This window comes from Carassius auratus, unplaced genomic scaffold, assembly GCF_003368295.1.
Source record: "Carassius auratus strain Wakin unplaced genomic scaffold, ASM336829v1 scaf_tig00009860, whole genome shotgun sequence".
Classification (NCBI taxonomy): domain Eukaryota; kingdom Metazoa; phylum Chordata; class Actinopteri; order Cypriniformes; family Cyprinidae; genus Carassius; species Carassius auratus.
In genome coordinates this window covers 95388-112437 of record NW_020524083.1, presented here as the reverse complement: position 1 = coordinate 112437, position 17050 = coordinate 95388, and the positions used below count along the sequence as shown (strand labels likewise).

At 39.8% G+C, this 17050-nt stretch overlaps 1 protein-coding gene across 1 annotated transcript in view; it reads left to right on the top strand.

The window, feature by feature from the left end:
* The window catches only part of LOC113072681 (receptor tyrosine-protein kinase erbB-4-like), a 107775-nt gene that overhangs the window by 78801 nt on the left and 11924 nt on the right, over positions 1-17050 (top strand). The window contains exon 22 of the mRNA XM_026245653.1: positions 16714-16869. Within this exon, the coding sequence (XP_026101438.1) occupies positions 16714-16869 (156 nt within the window). The remainder of the gene's footprint in view (positions 1-16713; positions 16870-17050) is intronic.

The following is a 17050-nucleotide window of genomic DNA, read 5'->3' as shown; positions in this document are numbered from 1 at the left end:
TGTGTCTTTTTAACTGAGCCATTGAAAACTTTATAGCTGCATTTATTTTTTGTTCTTTCTTTTTGCAAATACTGAAGCAACACTGAATGAAATTATCCTTAAAATGTAATTTAATATATTTATATTCATATTTATTAACACACCAAGTAGCCATTATATTACAACTGCCCAGCCAAGAGTAATGAGCGAGCACACCTGGCAACCTAATATTGCCACAGGTGCTGTTCACAGAGTAGTATATATAACACCCAAGGACCGTCTTTCTGTAAGTAGAGTGTCTGCCCATTTATCTGTGTTTCAAAATGGACAAGTTCTGATGGCACGGCTCCGCAGAACTTCTATCTCGGAAATGAGTCGCCTTGTGGGTTGTTCATGTGCCACAAACCATCATCCAGCTGTGTGTCGTCCACAGCTCAATGATGCTTGATGGCAACTGAGACTATCACGCATTGTTCACAGTGACTGCAGGGCCACAGTGCAAAAAAATCACCTGCACCTACAGCAGTGGTGAGCAGGACAATGCTTCAGAGCACACAGTTAATCACAGCCTTCTGCATATGGGCCTGCATGCCCAACGACCCAGCCGTGTCCCCATGCTAACTGCACACCATCACCAAAAATGCATGAAATGGGCCCAAGATCATTGAGATTGGACCCTGGATGATTTAAAGGAAGTGGCCTGGTCTGACAAATCAAGATTCCTGGTGCATCACGTCTACAGCCGACCATGAATTCTTTGTTTACCAACAGAGGCTTTGGCACCTTATGGGTGCACTGTTGGGCAGACACAGGCTGGTGGTGTTACAATTCAGTCCTTATTATCCCAATAGCACGATCCCTGACAGCTTTCAGGGATCTGAACATCATTGTGGACCAAGTGCACACATTCATGCCCACTGTGCTTCCAGCTGGTGATGACCATTACCATTAAACAGGATATTGTATCATGCCACACACTGCCACACTGTCAATGAGTGGTTTTAGGAAGATGATGGCAAATTTCTGTTAATGCCTTGAATGTGTTTTTTTTTTTTTTGACTTGGAAAAGCATGTTTGTGCTATATCACCACCACTAGGGCTGTCACGATATTAGATTTTTCATATAACAGTTATTGTTACCATAAAAATTCATGGTATCAATATATTGTGATATCTATAGACAAGACAAGATGGGGTAAAAAGATATTAGATAAATTACTTTTTACTTGCTAAGGTTTTTTTTTTAATTATTATTATTTATTTATTTTTTTTACCCAGGGAACATAAGGATACTGATAAACACAGGGCAAAAAACTCTGGTCTTCTCCGTCTTCTTTGAAGCTCCTATGAAATAACAAGATGGAAAATACTGTCAATGTCATCTGTATGATTATTAAATATTAATAGTAACACTTAACAATTAGATGTCATTTGTTAACATTAATGTATTGACTAACAGAATGAACAATGAAAAATACATTTATTACACAATTTATTAAAAATAAATGTTCATGTTGTTCATGTTAATAAAAATAGTCATTCATTGTTCATGTTAGTTCAGAGTGCATTAATGTTTACAAACACAACTTGAGGTTTTAATAATGCATTAGTAAATGCTGAAATTAACATGAACTAAGATTAATAAATGCTGTGGAAAAATTGTTAATTATTATTAATGTTATTTACATATGTTAATGTAATTGATGTGATTGCAAAAAAAATAAAAAATAAGACGAGTAAAGAAAATGTGGTTTCACCCTTAGTAATCACCCTTTACTTAAATATATGAACAAAAAAAAAAAAAAAGCTGTTAACAGGTTAATATAACGTTTCCCATTCTATGACTAGTAAAATCATTACACCTTACTCTGCTGAACAAGGCTCTCCTCCGAGTTGCTGCTACCACTGTCTTCTTGTACGACAGGCGTTAAGGCACAATACTGCCAACTGGGAGCTCAACCAGGTAAATGTTATCATAAGAGAACTGTTAATTTGAAATATTGCGGTATATCGTCACACACCAAATTAACACGATATCGATAATTGTTGCTTTGAATATTACATTTATAGTCCATACCAGTATATTGCGACACACACCCCTTACCACCACCCTGCGATGTACTGGAACTGGAGGACCTGCTGTTAACATTATGGTACCAGATACTCCAGGAGACCTATCTCCACCTTGTCAAATCAATGCCTCGTGGCATAACGTTTTTTTTGGCAAACTAAAGAAGGTCCTACAGGCTAAGTAGGTATTCGTAAAGTTAATGGCTTATTGGTGTGTGTGTGTGTGTGTGTAATTTATTTATTTATCTGGAGAAGTCAATGGAAAAAGTCATGAGGATTCTGTGTGTCCTTGTTCTATTTCACAGCATTCCCGTTTAAGTTACCTCAGTTCCACCGCCATTTAATCTGTCTGTTGTAAATGGATTGGCTGAGTTCAAGAGACGGTGCTGGTTTGTTGTAACTCAGAGCTTTGGGCTTTGGCTTAATGGCACCTATTAATCAGGTTGTAGGTTGAGTAAACCACTAGATAACCTTGCATATTCCTACCCTGGTATTCTGCTGGTGACACAGATCTGCTGTAGAGTTTTTCTCGGTCACGCTGTGAAAATGTTAAAATACTGTTACCAGCCAAATTCTCAATGAGCTGCCAAACTGTTCCTGCACACACTGAAATAATGACCTCAGCATGGGAATGAGATTAAACTCATTATGAGATGATGTATTTAAAGCAGGTTATGTGCCAGATCATACGGTTAGGATTTCTCAGTTGAAATGTTAACCTGTGTGAATCCTTTCCACATTGCAAAAATCATATTGGCAGGCTCAATCTGTCAAATGTTACTGACTAACTCTCCTTGACCATGATATAGTTCAGTTGACCAGTCAGAAGTGACGTTAACCCCCTGTGAACAACAGTTCTGACAATGGGCAGACCTCCAACAGACAAGCATATCTCCCAGCATGCTTTGATCATTATAATTGTTGCGCCTACACTGGTTCTTTTGTGCAAGAAGGAGTTGCAACAATGCAAATGTTATAATTTATATTTTCCTTCCACCAGTATTACAGAGATTTTTTTTTCTTAGGCACAATAGGGCATTTTCTGTAATTTTGTTCCTTTTTGTCTAGTGTTATGATCACTCTTTGGAAACCTGCCACTGTGAAAAATGTTTCACCATTGAGGAACCCCACATCAGAAATTTCCCATTGTGCCAAAGGGATCCTCTTCCAAGATTCCCTCTTTTGCAGACTCTGTGTTTTCTGCTGAGATGCATGATTGGAATACACACTTTTGTTGTTGTATATATGTATATATAGTGACATGGATGGAACACAACCAAAAAAAATTATCTGTATACTTTATGTATGTATATCTACAAATAGTTCTGACATCAGGTTGGTTAGAGGATCACAGGAGTGAATATACCAATGGATTCTGCTCATCCAAAGTATCATACAGGTAATGTGGTTTCTAAATGATTAGTGGAACTGCTAAACGAGATTTTTCGTGAGCCTCTTAGAACGACTCCTCTCCTACTTTAATGAGTGTGTAAATGTGTGTTTGTCTATTACACCGTAGGATTTTATTTGTAGGGTTTGGGGTTGTAAGATGTTGACACCACTAGTGACACTGGGCTTAATTTGTAGATAATTGCAGTTTGTAATGGGAACGAACAGCCAAGGGCGAGTCAGCACGTGTGTCACTGAACTTGTAGCCATTACCAGAAACGAAACATTGCAATTAATGGCATTCTGATTTAGTCTGCACTTTTATCTTTTCATGCCATTTAATCTTAGCTTCTTCTTCTCTTGGGACTCCAAGAGAGGGTTTCTGAGGCCTTCATTACAACCTATAATTATTCTTTCTAACATTTCTCAAAACCAAACGGTTTTAAATAATTTATCACATCTCCTTTTGTGTAACTTTTGGTAATGAACTCAAAGAATGCAATTATACAAACCAATTTAAAGCATTAGATATTAGATAAATTGGTACTTATTTATTGCAACATTGGTTCTCTCTGGGCTGCACTGTCAAATGTTTTAGTTTAATGAAGGTAAAGCTGCATATTTCATACAATGTCTATATCAGTGGTTTTCAACCTGTGGTCCGCGGTGGTATTGCAGGTGGGCCGCCAATTATTTTCTGTTCATTTCCAGTCCATTCTAGGGCTGTGCGATTAAAAGAAAACGTCCTAAAATCACGATTTGAGCGTGCGCATATGCCTAACTCCAGGTTCACACACTGTCTGTGATGCGCCTTTTTTCTGAGCCAATGTTGACGGATCAGAGCGTTCTCACTGCGGTAAAAGGCTAGAAATAAAAACGTGCAAAAATAATTCATGTCTAACACATGAGCATAGAGTGAATTTATTAGTGAACAGGATGCAGTTTAGTGAGAGGAGTGAGAGGAGACACGTTTTAAGTGTCCTCAGTGAGAGGAGACACGTTTTAAGTGTGCACACTCTCTCCTCGCAAAGCAGCGTGTATCTGAGCAAGCACGACCGGTTTTGTGACAGAGCAAAGGAAATCTGCTGCGAACAGAGAGATTCGCACACGTGCATTATTTTAATGTGCTTTCGCGTTATATTTATGCGCTCTCACTGCTGACCGCATACACATACTGTTAAACACACTGCAAACACCTGAGGCACCGCTACAATTAATGAGCTCTATGAACAATGCATGGCAAAAAAGAAAAAAAAGTCCCTGTATACAGGATTTATTTATTTATTTATTCATTTTTTGCCACAAGACTATAATTTTTTTTTATCGCTATAGTGATAATTTTGACTTATGTCTGTTCTAGAGATGTTACAACTTTTTGATAAAGCTCTGATTGGTTTTCTTTTGGAAATATGTTTCAAATTAATCCTGAATGCATTTATGACTGTAAAAGCACAATTGCAAAATTGATCAAAAAAATCGCGATAGTTTTTTTTTTTTTTTTTTTTTTTTTGTCCATATCGCACAGCCCTAGTTTATTCAATAAATATAGTTTAAAATCTAGCTTCTGAGTACTAAGTTATTAACCCAACAATAGCGGGGTCAGTTAATTTTTTTGAAGTGGGCCACGCAAACATATGTGTTTGGTTGTGTGGGCCGCGAGTTGAAAAAGGTTGGGAACCACTGGTCTATATTATATATTAGATTTATTTTAATTAATAAAATAATTTCTATAAATCATATTTTGTATATTTATTATAGTAACCTTGTTATATTGAAAGTGAGTCCACTGCAATACAATGTTATCTGAGCATCTTTGCATCAGATATTATTTCAATACTTAGTTTTAAGGTTTCAGCAATTTTGTTTTGTCTTTTTTATTTTTTAATATATCTGTATAGATTTGTATTATTTTTTTATTTTTATTTTTTATTTTTTGCATGGTTTTAGTTTTATTTAACTATAATAAAGCTCAGCTGAAATTTTGGAATTGTCGTATTAGCCACATTTTGTATTGTTTTTTTTTTATTATTATTTTGTTCCTTCTTAAAAAAAAAAAAAAAAAAATCAGGGTTACTTTGTGATATTTACTCTCCTAAATATAAAAAACAAGATGTATTATTTTATTACCTGAGTGGTGACATTTCAGCAGATGCCATGAGAGGGGGCAGTGGGACACTCAGGGAATAGAGGAGCTCACCTTTGTTCCTCAAATCCTGGCAGTCTTCACTCTTTGGTCAAATCTAGCCAGCCATGATACCAAAAACCTTGTATAAATGGAATAGACCCTCTTTTTATGCTTTGTCACTTTTATTTTACTCATTAAATTTTGTCTACACTGGGGAACTACAGAAACGTGTTTTTCAGTTTTTTTTTTTTTTTCATTTTTCTTTGTTTCATCGTGTTCAGATCATGTGCGCTACATTTTTATTTATTTTTTTTCTGAAAAACTATTAGTATTGTTAGATTATTCCCTACTGTGCCTCTGAAACTGTATGTTCCTGTACAGCATGGTTCTTTAAATCCGGTCCTGGAGGTTCCACTGCACTACAAAGTTTAGCTCAAACCCTTACTTACCTATGATTTTTTAGGATCCTGAAGACCTTGATGAGCTTGCTTAGATGTGTTTGATTAAGGTTGGAGCTAAACTCTGGCTCTTGCCGAAGGTTGGGGGTAGAGATAAGACTAGCCTTGGCCTAATGGTTAGAGAGTTTGATCCTAATTCTGAGGTTGTGGGTTTTTTGGCAATACCACGACTAAGGTGCCCCTGAGCAAGGCATCGAACCCCCAACTGCTTCCCGTGTGCTGCAGCATAAATGGCTGCTCACTCTTTCGGGTGTGTGTTCATGGTGTGTGTGTGTTAACTGCCGTGTGTGTGTACTTTGGATGGGTTAAATGCAGAGCACAAATTCTGAGTATGGGTCACCATACTTGGCTGTATGTCACTTCACTTCACTTCACTTCAATGTCTCTAGAATACAACGAGATGCTTCAGGAGACTCCACAGGGAAATTTTCAGAATTATATTGCCATTGCATCTTTTTCAGTATGTTGAGTGTATTATTCATATGTTTAGGGAATACACATAGAGTTTCTTTGAGATTTATAAACATGTTTGTTTGTGAGTGAATGCAAATGGATAACTCGAACAAAACAAGTGCTCAATCATGCACAATGAATGTTTTCAGAGATTTTAGACTTGTGCGTTTCCTGTGAGGTTGACCACTGTGTCCACCAAATGGCAACATATCACTTTAGTTTGTGTTTCTGCTCAAAACACAAATAATATATTGGAAGTAACCAGGAACATTATTCTTTTTGTTGTATATTTTATATTCAGTCAGTAGTGTAGCAATGTGTGACAATGTCAATAAGCAATGCATTTCCATTTTGGAGTTTCATTATTTTCCCAATATAGAGATGCTGCTTTCAAGCCATGTCATAGTCATTGCATTTTTGAGATGTGCGAACATGAATGCAACAAAATGTCACAATAACAGCTGAAAAGCTCTTTTTAAATTAAGACTTTTTTTTTTTTTAATTTGAGATTTTTCATTTAAAAAAATAAAAATGATCGTTTTTTTTCCCCTTTGATCAATTCATTTTGTACACATCTTTTTCCTGTTCTTGAAGAATAGTAATTTATTTAGAAAATAAAACTTGTTGTTTAACCAGTTTATGCAGTGACAGGCGTGCACAATAACCATATTACACATCGCTATCTTTAGCTGCATTATAATCAGTGTTGGGGAGCAACTAGTTACATGTAACAGAATTACATAATTTAATTACAAAATAAATGTTAAAAATTACAAAGGGGGTTACATCTTAATATTTCCACACACATACAGATTTGATTTAATTTATTTCCCAAATTACACTGACTGCTCTAAAATGTGATAAACCAATGTTGCAGGAGTTTAGGACACAGAATAAAACACATATTAATTTGATTCTGCAAGTCTCAAAAAAAGTGATCAAAAAGTAATCAAATGTAATCATTTAAGCTAATGTAATCATATTACATTTTAAATAGGGTACTTTGTAATCTGTAACCTATTACATGTCCAAAGTAACCTTCCCAACACTGATTATCATGATAGCATGCATCCCTTTGATTGTAACATTTGGACATATTTGAGTATATATTATAGGTTTCTGTATGTTCTTGCATTATGTTTAGTACAAGTCACCTCTGTAACGTTCTATTCCCATGTTGATGTTGAGGGCTTCTCTCTCATTCCAGCCCACTTCCTCTTACCCCCCTTGTCAGAATTATTGTCTGCAGAATTAAGCATGCCTTTGCCATAGTGCTTTGTTTTCTCTCTCTCTCTCTCTCTCTCTCTCTCTCTATCTCTCTCTCTCTCTCTCTCTCTCTCTCTCTCTCTCTCTCTCTCTCTCTCTCTCTCTAATTAGTTCCAAATAATCAAGTGAAGAGTATTTTTTTTGTTATTTGCCTATCCAGAGGCGAGCATGTGTTGTAATAGGGCACTGAGGGACCCTTCCATTCCACTGAAACTTTAACCTTTATTAATGCACACATAAAGGCTGGTGCATAAAAGAGTGAGATGAGGAGATGCTCTATGAATGCCCCCGAATGCACCTCACGCCAGCATTAAGTCTCGCTCCCTGGATCGGCATGCAGAGGGCTTGTTATGCTAAATGCAGGCAGTGTTTTGATTAGGTTACTCCTACTTTCATCTGGGTGCTCTCAAACAGTGGACACAAAGGACTGCTCTTTGCTGCCTGTTTCATCTCTGCAGTCTTTCAGTGTGTGTGTGTTTGTGTGTGTGTGTGTGTGTGTGTCTTTTTCTTCAAGTGAAGTTAAAGGTCTGAATATACAGAAAGCTCAAGGCTGTTAAAAGCATTGGATGCTTCTAGAAATGCACTGCAACATTCAAGGAAGCCTATATTAACTGGATAAAGCTATCCATTAGCATTCCTATTTATCTCAGTGGAAGAAGCTTTGTTGGCAAATGTTGTAGTTAGACTAGCTGGATCTCGCTAACTTTGACCTTAAGCTTGGCAGCAACCACACCAGTTATTAATATAATATCAAATAGTAATAATAATAAAAATAATACAACTGCAAATTGCTTATTGTATCTATGCTGTCATCTGAGTGTATTTATTTAAAATTGACATCTACATTGTTAAATCACTCCCTGTAGATTCAGCATGACTCTGTTTACTGTATTAATATACAGTATGTCTGCTTTTACTATGCATGATCATCATCAAAAGGAAAGGTCTGAAGAAAAGGTGTAATCTTTCATCAGAATGTCATGGCAAATTCTACCTTTCAGACCTTGAGAATTCTACTAATAAAACCTTATAATTCTAAGGGGACGCTATGCAAATGATCTCTGTTTTGACAGCTGTTAAAAACATTACAATAATCCACCAGTAATCCACATGACTCCAGTCCCCCAGTCCAACCTGTGAAGAGAAAAAAAATGTTTGTTTGTAAGAAGAAAAACCATCATTGAAACATTTTTTAACCTCAATTAACTGCTTCCAGCTAAAATATCAGTCCTCTATCCACAATACTGCGTTCTCTTGAAAAAGTCATCTTGTCTGAATCAGGAGTGAAATATGCAGGGATGAATCACCATTCACAAGCAACAACAGTCCAAAATAGTTCTAAACAATTGTGTTGGTGGATTTTTATGCGAGAGGACAACAACATAAGGACTTTCACCGGAGGAAGCATTATTAGAAGCATTATTATTTTGGCCTTTATATTTTGTCTAAAAGCTACATTTAAAAATTAAACTCTTTTAGATGGATTTGTTTCTGACAAACACGTTGCTTTTTGCTTCACAAGATGCTAATTGACTGGTGTGGAGAACTTTATTATTAGAAACGTTTTGGACTGTTATTCAAAAGCATTACACATTCAAATATTATGTGTAAGTATATGTATAATCAATCTGACTTCATATTTAAATGTATTCATTATCTGTATTCATAATTATTATTGAATATGTACACAATTATTTCTCAGACATATTTCATTAAGTTTACAAATTAATTAATGAATAGGCAACATTACTGAAAAATAATAAATGTCAGTAATACATAATAAGTGTTTCAGGCAGACCAAATGTGGTTTTATTAACAAAGTTCGGGAGAAGCACGATCAGATAATCATCCAATTTGGTACAGGTGCATCTCGTTTAGCTAATCATCTTATAGCACGCACGCGTATATATATCCAGTCTTCCTACCTCCTGTCCCACGACAGTTTTTTCGGCAAAGACCGTCTGTCAGCATTCGGTTCGCTCTGTCAGCATTCGGTTCGCGCTGTCCGTCATCTTATCACAGGCCCAATCTTCCTTCCGACGAAGATATCTATCCGCCGAACACCAACAAGCGTCATCGCGTCAGCTGCTCTTCTCGCCAAGCCACACGTTGTGGCCAAAAGCTCGTGCAAATCCTTGAGCTCGCCTCACTCGGCAACACGATTTTCTCGCCAGGACCGGGCTCTATTATAATGCTGGATCGCAGCCGTGCTCCAGTTCTCCCCGCAGTAAACCTCTCTCGCTTTTTCAGCCGTGTCGCAGTTCGATGCTGCCTCCACTAGCGGCGAAGACCGTGCGTTGTTGTAGTGGCATGTCATTCGTGAAAGAATCGTTTTTTCGAATGAATCTTCTAGGCGAACGAATCGTTCTCGGTTTACACTCATTCATGAATAATTTTTCAGAGTTGTCATCCACAATGAGCGAGTTTCATATGAGTCTCAGAGATCGAGAGCTCTCATTCGTGAACGAAAGGACTAAACCGGTATACATGTCGAGTTGATTAAACCGATACATGTCGTTCGTAAACGCAAGGAACTCTTATCAATTTTGTTAAGATGAGAGTAAACCGGGTCAGTTAGCCATTTAGCATGTCAATCTTGCAAAATGTAAAGCGCAGTTATAGGTACTGTGCACATATTGTTTACATATTTAGCATACAAAAGATAAATTCCACGTTTAATCCCCGATTTATGAACGTGAATATATAGATCAATATATGAACCGTCTGACCAAACAATTAAAATGCTAATCATGCAAGAAAACCTCGTGATTTGCTCATCTGAACAATTTAAATAGACGTTATATATAGAATGCGCTTATGAAGACGCCAAAATTTGTTAAACGGCGTTATGACTTAACTCTGTCCGATGACGATGCCACTTTTTAACCACGAAGCAAAGGCTTTTTGCAGAGTTGTCATCCACACCGAAATGTCTAAAGACATTACATTTGCTTTACTGTGCATGTTTAAACCTCACTGAGATGATACAGACATAAGTTTCATGCAATTATTCCGGCAGGATCAATTATTTAAGGACATATTTCACCATTTACTGGCATGATTATTCAGAATTTTTCACGCTACTGCCTCGTGTTTGGCTGCAGAACAACAAGTGTGAGTAAATTTTCTATCGTCTTTTTAGGACTGTTATATGAAAAGCATGCAAAGTAAATGTCTTTAGAAACTGCTTGAATTTGAATTACTGCAATTAACGTTACTGCTATAGACATATCTATTGGTACAATGGTTTATAAAACTAAACATGCTACATTGTTTCAAAGCCCTATTTTCACAGTCCATACTACAACAGGAAAACAGCATCCCAAATTTATCTGCTCCGGAGGCTGTTTAAAAGGGCCCAAAGGCCAAAACAAGAGGAAAAGATGCTTTTCCAACAGGACTGTATTAATTCAGACAAGGTTTGAGCAATTGTCAAATCAGCCAACAACTACAGCAGCCAAAGCAAGCATGAAGCTACTTTTACTTGCAACACGGGCCTGCACATCTCAGTATTTCCATCCTGTTACTTCTGCTAGCAGTGCAGGCTACACAGGTTCTACAAGACATCACACACCCCAGCCCCTTCCCACGACCCACAGCTACAGCAGCTGAAGCAAACGTGAGGCCGCCTCCATTCGTAAACGCGCCCTCAACTCTTCCGCTCCCTCATGCTACTAACCATTTTTCTGTTCAGTGGCCTCCAGCTCCAGATTTGCCAGAAGGCAGAGGGTACCAAGACCTATTATTGGTCAGGCCGATTATTTTATTTATTTATATATCTATCTCGAACCCTCTTCAGCCAACCCCTCTAACGCCAGCTCATCCCCTTTCACTAAAACTCCTAATCTACCATAGCTAACTCTCCTAACATGCCCTATCTATCTGTAATGGTCAATCCTCACTTCAGCCATCCTTCCGCAGGAGCTTTCTCTGTATCTCCCCACCGCCGCAGCATTGACCGCTCCCGCAGGAGCCTTTTCTGTTTTTTCCTCACTGCCGCAGCAGTCTCCGCTTCCGCAGGAGCCTCTACCTATATTTCACCACTGCCGCAGCAGTGTCTGCTCCCGCAGGAGCCTCTACCTATATTTCACCACTGCCGCAGCAGTGTCTGCTCCCGCAGGAGCCTCTACCTATATTTCACCACTGCCGCAGCAGTGTCTGCTCCCGCAGGAGCCTCTACCTATATTTCACCACTGCCATAGCAGTGTCTGCTCCCGCAGGAGCCCTTTCCATCCTTCCCTACTGCCGCAATTCTCGCTGCCGCAAGAGCCTCAAAAATAAATAAATAAATAAATAAATAAATAAATAAAAATATATATTTTATGTCCATTCTCCAATTCAACCTCATCAGGCTCGCTTTTGTCTAACTCCGGAACGCCCAATCTAAATTCACGATGGACCCTCATTTCATCAACGACTCTGGTATAAAAAAAAAAAAAAAAAAAAAAAAAAAAAAAAAAAATTAATCGAGTAACAAAATGTGTTGTTGCTTAATTATACTGATGTGCGCATGCACAGTAAATCTGATGGGTAGGATAAAATGTCAGGACCCCGGACCTTTATTTAGTCGGGTTGACGTACCTTTTCAGTTCTGTGTATGTGATGTGACGCTAGTTTTACTTAGTCAAATGCTCATGAACTGACTGTCGGAGCAGTTCTGGGGATGTTGTTCGCGTGTTCGGGTCCTCATTTAGTGAGACGGCAGACGCAGAAATTACCGTGAGAGTAATGCGCGCTTCAGTGTGTGTGTGAAAAAGGAAGTCGCGCTCCTGCTCCATTCATTAACAGAGACGCGCAGAACGTGCAGGATTTACGTTTAAACACTGTTCCGTCTTAATATTTAGAGATATTAATTCGTGAATCGGATGTAAGTGCAATTACCTATTTTGATTAATTCATTCAAAAAGAAAAAAAAAAAAAAAAAAAAAATTCATTGCGAAAGAACCCGACGTGAGATTTAGAATAAATTAAAAGAGGCTTCGAAGCAGAGGAATTTGCCTACATCTTTTTTTTTTTTGTAATCGCGTTACTCGAGGAATCGTTTCAGCCCTAATCTTAAGCAGCTCAAAAGGGGCCTCTCACATAATCCGATAGATGCCCTCGGTTGTTGTTCATCAGACAAATAAAAAAAAAAAAAAAAAAAAAAAAAAATTATATATTCCTCCTTAAATCATGTTGTGTACTTGAATAATAGAAGCCTCTCAGTTATCGTTTCTTCGGCCAAAGTAAGGGCCCTCCAGCCATCGTTACAATCTCCTTGCCTATTTCAGCATCGGACAGGGCTCTCCCTTCCGGTGCAGCTGGGCAGTGGCTCCCTTCGGTCGCAGTGTGAGCCTTTCATCTGTCATTGAGTTGCGCTGCGCGCTCAGCGGCAGATGGGGGTATCCCTCCCGGTGCAGCAGAGCCACAGGCCCCCTTCGGTCGTTGTGACAGCCCTCCATCCGATGCATCAAATTAAGCCGCTTATACAGTCGCAAGGGGGACTCTCCCTTCCGGTGCAGCAGAGCGAGAGTCCCTCCATCAGTCGCGTTTTCTTGCCTACTCCGTATCGGACGGGGCTCCCCTACCGGTGCAGCAGACCCACGGCTCCCTTCGGTCGCAGGGTGAACCCCCCGTCTGAGTTATGTTGCATGCTCAAGGGCGGACCGGGATCTCCCTCCCGGGGGAACACAGCCGCTGGCTCCCTTCGGTCGCAGCAGGAGCCCTCCATCCGATGCATCAAACCGTTCCTCGAATCTTCTTGCCTATTCTGCATCTGATGGGGCTCTCCCTTCCGGTGCAGCAGACCCACGGCTCCCTTCGGTCGCAGGGTGAACCCCCCGTCTGAGTTATGTTGCATGCTCAAGGGCGGATAGGGTTCTCCCTCCCGGGGGAATAGAGCTGCTGGCTCCCTTCGGTCGCAGTGAGAGCCCTCCATCAGACGCATCAAGCCATGCCTCGCATCGCAAGGGGGACTCGCCTTTCCGGTGCAGCAGAGCCGCAGCTCCCTTCGGACGCAGCAAAAGTCCCTCCAACAGTCGTATTCTAGTTAGCGTCAATCAGGGCTCTCCCCTCCGGGGCAGCACTCCTGCTGCAGAGTTGCGAACCCCCTACGGAGGCTGGGAGAACCCTCAGAGGCAAAAAACCGTGCCTCCATAAACCCGCAATGGGGGACTCCCCCTTCCGGTGCAGCAGAGCCGCAGCTCCCTTCGGATGCAGCGGGAGTCCCTCCAACAGTCGCGTCTCTTTGCCTTCTCAGCATCGGACTAGGGCTCCTCTTCCGGTGCAGCAGACCCACAGCTCCCTTCGGTCGCAGTGTGAACCCCCCATCTGAGTTATGTTGCATGCTCCACGATGGCTAGGGATCTCCCTCCCGATGGGGTACAGCCGCTGGCTCCCTTCGGTTGCATTAGGAGCCCTTCATCCGACGCGCCAAACCGCGGCTCGAATCTCATTGCCTATTTAGCATCTGACGGGGCTCTCCCTTCTGGTGCAGCAGACCCACGGCTCCCTTCGGTCGCAGTGTGAACCCCCCGTCCGAGTTATGTTGCATACTCTATGGCGGCCAGGGATCTCCCTCCCGATGGGATACAGTCGCTGGCTCCCTTCAGTCGCAGTGAGAGCCCTCCATCAGATGCAACAAACCGCGCCTCGTACTCAGCCGCAAGAGGGACTCTCCCTTCCGGTGCAGCAGAGCCGCAGCTCCCTTCGGAGGCAGCAAGAGTCCCTCATTTCTTGATATCTGGCATTGTGCTCCTCCCATAAGCGGCATGGAGGGCTCGCTGGTAAGACGTTGCGAGCCGCAGCTCTCGTCGAACACTGCACGGGCTCTCCAGGTCGCTCTGCATTTTCTTCCCAACACGCATATTTTGGGGGGCAACTAAATTTTATCTCTCTGGCTGCTGTCCTATGGCTTTAAGCTTCTTTTGGGGAGTTATTTGGGTTCGGGCTATGCTCCGGGCCCGGACCCCTCCCCCAGGACAGCACGCCAAAATATGCCTACTATTTGCCTTCAGATTAGATGTAAGGGTGAACTCGTGAAATGTGGTTTTATTAACAAAGTTCGGGAGAAGCACGATCAGATAATCATCCAATTTGGTACAGGTGCATCTCGTTTAGCTAATCATCTTATAGCACGCACGCGTATATATATCCAGTCTTCCTACCTCCTGTCCCACGACAGTTTTTTCGGCAACCCTCCTCCACCCCAACTCCTCACTTCTAATCTATTTATCCCAAATTGGGATAGGGGGAGTTATTTGGGTTCGGGCTATGCTCCGGGCCCGGACCCCTCCCCCAGGACAGCACGCCAAAATATGCCTACTATTTGCCTTCAGATTAGATGTAAGGGTGAACTCGTGAATCGGCCAAAACAGTACAAGTAAACACCTTTTTTATTGTATGTATTTATTTGGCTACTTTAGGAGAGCCAACATGGCGCTATGCCAATTCAATTACAATGCAGTAAAATGAAAGTATATTTAAAACACATTACTTCTGGGATTGGACAGTCAATCAAGGGAAATACAGATTGCTACAAATCTTAGCATACCTGAGCCAAGTAGTATTCATACTGTCCTGTGTCTGTTTAAAAGAATTAGAAATCCATGGATCGTGTAAGACCTTAAACGCTTGATCCTTCAGAACTACAGCAATGGCCACGGCGTAGGAGACGAGCAGAACAAGCCAGAGGGAATGCATTTCTGTTTAATGGTTAATGAAAAAATAAATGGATGATATGAAAGACTGTGGAAAGACTCTACTCATTTAGAACAGTGCTGCGTAATTTATCCTACAGTATGAGATGCTGGGCTTGCACTGCTGTTGACACAGTTATGATGTGGAATGGGTATGTTTTATTACCATTAAGTGACTTGAGAATGTGCATATTATTCATGCCAAATTAGAGAATAAACAGTAAGAAATGGTGATAGGGACATCTAAAGCCAAGTCCTCCAATTTAAATGGTTCTATCTGTAAAAGAGTGACAAAAAGGGACATATCCTGAAAAAAAAAAAAGATATTTTATAATAAAACAGAGTAATCTACTAAATAAATGTCCTACACCTTTCAGTTTCAAAGTTGTCCAAATACATTAAAGCATGCAACTCTGTAATGATATTTCACAAAATTAAAGTTTTGAAGTGTAGTGTACACTTAATGCATATTTTATTGTAAACAAGTTAGAAAATGTATCCAGATATGAAGATATCCTGATGTTTTATGTTGACTTATTAGGTTGTATACAGATATTAATAAAAAGTCTGTAATGCAGTACATGCATTTATTATAAAATACAGTAATAAAAAGTGTAACTTGGAAAAAGTTTGCAGTATATTGCACATTGTGGCATTGGTGTGTATGTGTGTGTGGCTGGTGATAGATCGATCCATGATTCAGTCTCACAGTGTCAGGCGACTGCTTCTGTGTTTTATTCTCTCATTTTTCTGTAATTCTGAATAGTTTCAGGACAAAATGCATTTTAACAGAATCTGCTTGACTCTTTATTTATTTATTCATTTTTGTTGTTGTTGCTGCTATCTAACTAATATTGAGCAGCACTTAGAAAAAAAAAATGCATATTGCTATGCATATGTTTCTAATTTTTCAGACAATTACTGTTTTGGACACAGCCTAATGGTCACTGTTGTCTTCTGTTGAATGCTGAAATATTAATAAAAACATTGGAAATATTCAAACCAGTGATTTGTTTTTCTTTGACTTCAAGTACTCCCTTGAATTGTTTTTGTTATCCCTTGGGGTGTCTTTTTGCCCTTTTCTTCCTGCTTCTTTTTTTTCACAATCTGCCCAGCTCAGTTTCCAACTTGTGTAATGTAGTACACTAAATTTATCATTTTATGAAATTAACTTCAGTTTTCAATTTTATTTTAATTTTTAACAGACTTCCCATGTTCTGAATGCAGTGACTCATATGTGTATTTATGATAATCATAGTGTTTTTGGATTGAAGCTCTCAGATCTCCTATTCGGCAGGGTATGATGTACCTGGAGGAGAGGCGGCTGGTGCACAGGGACCTCGCGGCCCGTAATGTCCTGGTAAAATCTCCAAACCACATCAAGATCACTGATTTTGGACTTGCTCGACTGCTGGATGTTGATGAAAAGGAGTATAATTCCGATGGAGGCAAGGTCAGTATTGACAAGCTGAGACACACTAGTTGTGAAAAAAACTCATATACCTTAATATGTGTTATGGATACACTGAATTAATTTTAAGCAATTTTGTAATTAATGTGGGTTAAACGCAATAAATAAATAAATTGCTAGAAAGAATGGTAGTTTCTTGATTGTATTTCGAATTTATTATCAT